At 45.2% G+C, this 7605-nt stretch overlaps 1 protein-coding gene across 2 annotated transcripts in view; it reads right to left on the reverse strand.

Annotated features, from left to right (window-relative positions):
• CHRND (cholinergic receptor nicotinic delta subunit) overlaps positions 1-7035 on the reverse strand; it is a 63589-nt gene extending 56554 nt beyond the window's left edge. The window contains exons 1-2 of one of the 2 annotated variants that reach the window (XM_063916539.1): positions 6885-7035; positions 106-251 (exon numbers count right to left, since the gene is read on the reverse strand). Coding sequence is in view for 1 of the 2 variants with exons in the window: in XM_063916538.1 (XP_063772608.1) it covers positions 106-251; positions 6885-7008 (270 nt within the window). In the remaining variant the exon portion in view is untranslated. The remainder of the gene's footprint in view (positions 1-105; positions 252-6884) is intronic. The other variant, XM_063916538.1, reaches the window with a different exon arrangement.
• Between the last annotated feature and the right edge of the window lie 570 nt (positions 7036-7605).

Consider the following 7605-nt stretch of genomic DNA (forward strand, 5'->3'; position numbering starts at 1 on the left):
AGCGCTCTTTCACATGCTGTAACAGGTGTGTTGTATGTATGCAGTCCCAAAGAGTCAGAGAAGTAGCTCGATTAATAACAATAAATGAATAAATGGTAGACGTACAAGTGAGATAAGATTGGAGAGGGTCAGTGACAAATACACATCCAGTGTATCATCTACATGTTCAACTGGTCGTATATCCTTCCTGTAGCCTTTCTCCACAAACAGATATCTGAGTAGATGTTCTTCTTCACTCTCCGAACTGGATACTGGAAAATGTTAGAACATTCAGAAACTTGATTATGTAAAACTCTCTAGTATTAGTACACCTACTCGTACACCAAGCAAATTCCACAGTGAACCGCACATCCTATGGCTGTATGCCCATAAAACAAAATCTGTCCTTAGTTTATCGCTTGGTTTACTGCATTATATCACTGTAACAGGGAAAATACAAAAACAAAAAATCCGACATAACAATGGCACATAACAATGGCATAACAATAGCACAATGACTAAGTTGACATAACTTTGGTGGAGAACAGAGTAAAAACCAATAAACTTGGTATGGGATGTGTTTGGCATCCCGAAAGTCATTTTTAGTCGAATTATCATTGGGGTTAGGCATTAGGGGTGGGTAGGATTAGGCACAAGGGGGGTGGCTAGCTGTAGCTGCCACCCCCGAAATTTAGCCCTAGTCACCACCAAGGAGGGTTAGGGTAGGGGGGGGGGGGGGGGGGGTTAGGGTACTTAACCCCCGAACCTTTCGACATTCTCAGATTCGGGATGCCACAGTCGGTCATGTGACCGCCGGCATCCTGAACACCAGGATTATCTATCACACCCCTTGGTATGGGTTGACTTACTGTGTCTTGACGGAAGCGACGGACTGGGGCCTTAATTCGGACCTGGCATTTCTGAACATGCGGGCGCACACGTCACAGGGGGCGCCCCCGCACGATGTATGGGGGCGTGCCATGAGTCATGGGGGTGTAGACTCGTGGCACGCCCCCATTACAATGGCAACGGTTGCTGGGAGCGCGCCGCAAGTCCGGGCGCATGGACTCGTGGCACGCCCCCATTTCCATGGAGACCATGGAATCAAAGAGCCGGAGGCTGCGCTGTGCGCGGCCTTCCCGGCTCTCTGAATGATCGGTTCGGCCCACCTGCCCATCGGCCCTTCTGGCATGTGCCAGAAGTGCCAGATGGCCAGTCCAGCCATGCTAGACGGCGAGGGCAGTGTCGGACTGGGCATGAAGAGCCCACCAGGGAATGCAGTGGTAGAGGACCATGATGAAGGGGTGTAGCCAGCAGCAACAGAAGGTCTTAATCAATCATTAGAGAGGACGTACAGTAGTCAGCCTACAAACAGGACCCCTTTATAAAGGAGGAGAAAGGGGTGTATCAGTACTGCCAGATTTGATTGGCAGGATTTTTATATAGTTTCCATAGAAATGAACCAAGCAACCAAGTAGATCCATGACCCTGTTCCACCCACATATTAGGGTCCCCCACACAGTGCTGTGTGAAGTCAGACAGCACAATCTGAAGGAGTCCCCTCCGGCAGCTCAGCTATTTGGCCACCAAGGCTATAATAAGTGTAGAGGGATAGGGATGTAAAATTCCGTGAAACATTGACCCTTGAGCCAGCCGTGTCTGTTGGTGGTGCAGTGGTGCGATGGTGCAGCGGTGCACTGTCCGTGTCCATGCTGCAGCATCCAGGTAAGATGCAGTGGTGCGATGCGGTGTGTGTGCAATGCGGTGTGTGTGTGCGCACGCTCATGAATTGCCATCACTAGTACTAGTGGAGGCCTCCACAAATTAATTGACTCTAGGCCCCCACCAGCCTTAATCTGGCCCTGGCTGCACTGCCTGCTGTAATGTATATTAGTAGCGGTGCGCCCGGCAGAGAAGGAGCCAGCCACACTACTAGTATTATACATTGCAGTGGGCAGATCAGCTGGCAGCAGCACACACAGTGGCAATCACTGGTGGAATGCGGCGGTTCCACCCACAGAGCAATATGTGTTGTGTGCCAAACACTGGCTGCACCACGCTAGATACGGCCCTGGTGCTGGGCTTACTGATTTGCCTAGCTGTGTCTCTGAGTGTGAAACAGGATTGTGGGATCATATTAGTGTGGAGCTTTGCTGAGAGGGAGAGACAGAGATTGCCACTGATGAGGTACCCTTTTCATGCCCAGACAATTGGACGGATCCAATTCTTAGCAGACAATTTTAAGAACTTGGTAGACAACTTTATTATCTTAGTCCAGGGCACCCACTATAGATCTGCCCAGTGTCGGACTGGGGCATGTAGGGCTCACTGGGGGAATACAGTGGTAGGGGCCCATGTTTAGGGGTGTGGCCAATCTCTAGAGGAGGTGTGCCCAGCCGCCACATTGGTTTGCCTAACCATTATGCATGGGTTGGGCCCCTTGATAAATATATACAGTAAATACTGTAGTGCATGCATGATAATGTACTAAATTAATAACAGCACATTCTGGAACCTGATCCCTAGAGAAGGGGGTGAGACTCCACCGGGCGTTTTCCCTGTACCCCTGTGGGCCAGTCCAACCCTGGTTACGCCCATGTGTGGTGCAAAAGATGGCACGGCTCACTTGTATTGGTCCTAGTGTTTCATTTGCACACAGCAGCCACATTCATCACCAGTGTCCAGGGACCAATGCATTGTAATTTTAGCACATTAGTGATGTGAATAAGATGCATATTTTGTGAAATATATGGTGTGTCACAAAGTCCGTGGCGTGCCAAACAGGGCAATTTGGTTTTATTTGAGAATAGGTGTATGTGGACACAACTGTATACAGAGTTTAAAGTAAGCATATAAACACATGATTCCAGGTGTTTCACTTGCATCAAGTATAGGCTAATGCGAGTGTGCATTGATGATGAATATTAAACCAGTGTACTTACCTACTTTTAATTTGTCTTCTCTGGGAAAAACCCAGGGAGGACAAGTAGGTAGGCTGTGATAGAGGTGGGGCCAGAGCACTTGCGTCCTAAGGCCCCACCCACTCACTGCAAAGTGATGTAAACTGCGCATATTTGATTAGAGGTGGGGCCTAAATGATGCAATTAACATAAAATCACCTCACTAGGCCCCACCCCAACCGCACTAGGAAGTGGGCAGAATGCGGTAGGGAAGTGCACTCTTTCAGGGGTGCGGGGGACTAAGCCAAAAATCGTGACTCACCCGCAGGGACGGGAGAGTATGCAAGTATGATTAATATTCTATATACTCTACAAGAGAATACACGCATGTAAACTGTGCTTGTAATGTGCCAGCATCTCTGCATCATGCCCAATGAGGATGGGACTTGAAAGTAGAGATGAGCGGGTTCGGTTTCTCTGAATCCGAACCCGCCAGAACTTCATGTTTTTTTTCACGAGTCCGAGCGACTCGGATCTTCCCACCTTGCTCGGTTAACCCGAGCGCGCCCGAACGTCATCATGACGCTGTCGGATTCTCGCGAGGCTCGGATTCTATCGCGAGACTCGGATTCTATATAAGGAGCCGCGCGTCGCCGCCATTTTCACACGTGCATTGAGATTGATAGGGAGAGGACGTGGCTGGCGTCCTCTCCGTTTAGACACTTGATTTACTAATTTTGGGGAGCATTAGGAGTACTCAGTAGTGTACAGTGCAGAGTTTTGCTGATAGTGACCAGTGACCACCACTTTTATTTATAATCCGTTCTCTGCCTGAAAAAAGCGATACACAGCACACAGTGACTCAGTCACATACATACCATATCTGTGTGCACTGCTCAGGCTCAGGCCAGTGTGCTGCATCATCTATATATATTATATATCTGTCTGACTGCTCAGCTCACACAGCTTATAATTGTGGGGGAGACTGGGGAGCACTACTGCAGTGCCAGTTATAGGTTATAGCAGGAGCCAGGAGTACATAATATTATATTAAAATTAAACAGTGCACACTTTTGCTGCAGGAGTGCCACTGCCAGTGTGACTAGTGACCAGTGACCTGACCACCAGTATATAATATTAGTAGTATACTATCTCTTTATCAACCAGTCTATATTAGCAGCAGACACAGTACAGTGCGGTAGTTCACGGCTGTGGCTACCTCTGTGTCGGCACTCGGCAGCCCGTCCATAATTGTATATACCAGTGACCTAACCGTGGTTTTTTTTTCTTTCTTTATACATACATACTAGTTACGAGTATACTATCTCTTTATCAACCAGTCTATATATTAGCAGCAGACACAGTACAGTGCGGTAGTTCACGGCTGTGGCTACCTCTGTGTCGGCACTCGGCAGCCCGTCCATAATTGTATATACCAGTGACCTAACCGTGGTTTTTTTTTCTTTCTTTATACATACATACTAGTTACGAGTATACTATCTCTTTATCAACCAGTCTATATATTAGCAGCAGACACAGTACAGTGCGGTAGTTCACGGCTGTGGCTACCTCTGTGTCGGCACTCGGCAGCCCGTCCATAATTGTATATACCAGTGACCTAACCGTGGTTTTTTTTTTCTTTCTTTATACATACATACTAGTTACGAGTATACTATCTCTTTATCAACCAGTCTATATATTAGCAGCAGACACAGTACAGTGCGGTAGTTCACGGCTGTGGCTACCTCTGTGTCGGCACTCGGCAGCCCGTCCATAATTGTATATACCACCTAACCGTGGTTTTTTTTTCTTTCTTTATACATACATACTAGTTACGAGTATACTATCTCTTTATCAACCAGTCTATATATTAGCAGCAGACACAGTACAGTGCGGTAGTTCACGGCTGTGGCTACCTCTGTGTCGGCACTCGGCAGCCCGTCCATAATTGTATATACCACCTAACCGTGGTTTTTTTTTTCTTTCTTTATACATACATACTAGTTACGAGTATACTATCTCTTTATCAACCAGTCTATATATTAGCAGCAGACACAGTACAGTGCGGTAGTTCACGGCTGTGGCTACCTCTGTGTCGGCACTCGGCAGCCCGTCCATAATTGTATATACCACCTAACCGTGGTTTTTTTTTCTTTCTTTATACATACATACTAGTTACGAGTATACTATCTCTTTATCAACCAGTCTATATATTAGCAGCAGACACAGTACAGTGCGGTAGTTCACGGCTGTGGCTACCTCTGTGTCGGCACTCGGCAGCCCGTCCATAATTGTATATACCACCTAACCGTGGTTTTTTTTTCTTTCTTTATACATACATACTAGTTACGAGTATACTATCTCTTTATCAACCAGTCTATATATTAGCAGCAGACACAGTACAGTGCGGTAGTTCACGGCTGTGGCTACCTCTGTGTCGGCACTCGGCAGCCCGTCCATAATTGTATATACCACCTAACCGTGGTTTTTTTTTCTTTCTTTATACATACATACTAGTTACGAGTATACTATCTCTTTATCATCAACCAGTCTATATATTAGCAGCAGACACAGTACAGTGCGGTAGTTCACGGCTGTGGCTACCTCTGTGTCGGCACTCGGCAGCCCGTCCATAATTGTATATACCACCTAACCGTGGTTTTTTTTTCTTTCTTTATACATACATACTAGTTACGAGTATACTATCTCTTTATCATCAACCAGTCTATATATTAGCAGCAGACACAGTACAGTGCGGTAGTTCACGGCTGTGGCTACCTCTGTGTCGGCACTCGGCAGCCCGTCCATAATTGTATACTAGTATCCAATCCATCCATCTCCATTGTTTACCTGAGGTGCCTTTTAGTTGTGCCTATTAAAATATGGAGAACAAAAATGTTGAGGTTCCAAAATTAGGGAAAGATCAAGATCCACTTCCACCTCGTGCTGAAGCTGCTGCCACTAGTCATGGCCGAGACGATGAAATGCCAGCAACGTCGTCTGCCAAGGCCGATGCCCAATGTCATAGTACAGAGCATGTCAAATCCAAAACACCAAATATCAGTAAAAAGCCTCTTTTTTTCTTTGCGTCATGTGCTGTTTGGGGAGGGTTTTTTGGAAGGGCCATCCTGCGTGACACTGCAGTGCCACTCCTAGATGGGCCCGGTGTTTGTGTCGGCCACTAGGGTCGCTTATCTTACTCACACAGCGGCCTCGGTGCAAATTTTAGGACTAAAAATAATATTGTGAGGTGTGAGGTATTCAGAATAGACTGAAAATGAGTGTAAATTATGGTTTTTGAGGTTAATAATACTTTGGGATCAAAATGACCCCCAAATTCTATGATTTAAGCAGTTTTTTAGTGTTTTTGGAAAAAAACACCCGAATCCAAAACACACCCGAATCCGACAAAAATAATTCGGTGAGGTTTTGCCAAAACGCGTTCGAACCCAAAACACGGCCGCGGAACCGAACCCAAAACCAAAACACAAAACCCGAAAAATTTCAGGCGCTCATCTCTACTTGAAAGTAGAGTTTTTAGTTTTTACCACAATGCACATTTCTAGTTGGATTCATAGTTTTACTCACAATCCTGCAAAAGTGGGCGGGAATTGATATTCCTGGAGCAGTGTGGGCTATGTAGACAAATAGGAGAATTTCTGCAAACAGAAGAGTCCTGCATGCCGTTATGCTTTGTATATTTGTATATATGACCTTTACAGAGCACACATCAGTCACACCACTCTTCAACACACATAAGTAACACATACTGTATGTTATACAAGCCCAAAATACACTTGATGAAAACTCAGGGAATAAATTCACATATACTGAACACAGAAGCCAAACAAACACTTCTGGGAGTTACTGACAGGAGTGTATTCTACTTTTCCCTCTGAGTTGGAAATGAGTGCATTGATAACATTAATGGCAGAACAGTGGTAGAAAACAAATGTTCAATCAGAGATAGTAGAGAGATGAAGACGTAATATACAACACGATTACCTGGGTAGCAGAAAACTAAACTCAGTGTGACAAGGATCCATAACCACGCCATAGTTCCCAATTCCACTGCTGTTCCACAGCAAGTATAACGTCTCCCACACTGCTGCCCTCCCTCCACCACCATTAAGGAAGAGACTATGGGACAGAAATGTGACCCAGCACAGAAGACAGGCAGAGGCAGGTGCAGCACACTAGGAAAGAAATAACATGCCAGGAATACTTTGAAAAAGAATCAAAGCGCTATAGAGGCCTTGGATACAAGGGTAATAGAGTCATTTCTGCAGATCATCAGATATATGTGTCAGAAACACTGGATAAAGAATGGTAACATATGTCTTGGGTAGAATTCTAGAAGCAATGCTTTATGTGTAAAGAAAGTTACATATAATTATCCGCACAAATTACAGCTGTATGTGACCTAGTGCAATAAGGACCAGAACATTACTGTAAATGTATTTCACGAGGTGGACTAAAAATAAATGTCACAATGGTAATAATTGTTATGCAATTGAAACCAAGAAAATTCCCAGACAAGTTGTAGGCAGCTTAATGGACACTACACGATAACCTGAAAAAATGAGCAATAGATAATGTAATACAACATGTGATAGGCAACTCACCTGTCTGTAATCCTTTTACAATCGTTCCTATAATTATTATTAAGTAAGGATTGTGAAGATAACACCCACCTGTTTTTTCATGCATGTATAAACCTATGTTT

Source organism: Pseudophryne corroboree, chromosome 4 (assembly GCF_028390025.1).
Source record: "Pseudophryne corroboree isolate aPseCor3 chromosome 4, aPseCor3.hap2, whole genome shotgun sequence".
In the NCBI taxonomy this organism is placed as follows: Eukaryota; Metazoa; Chordata; class Amphibia; order Anura; family Myobatrachidae; genus Pseudophryne; species Pseudophryne corroboree.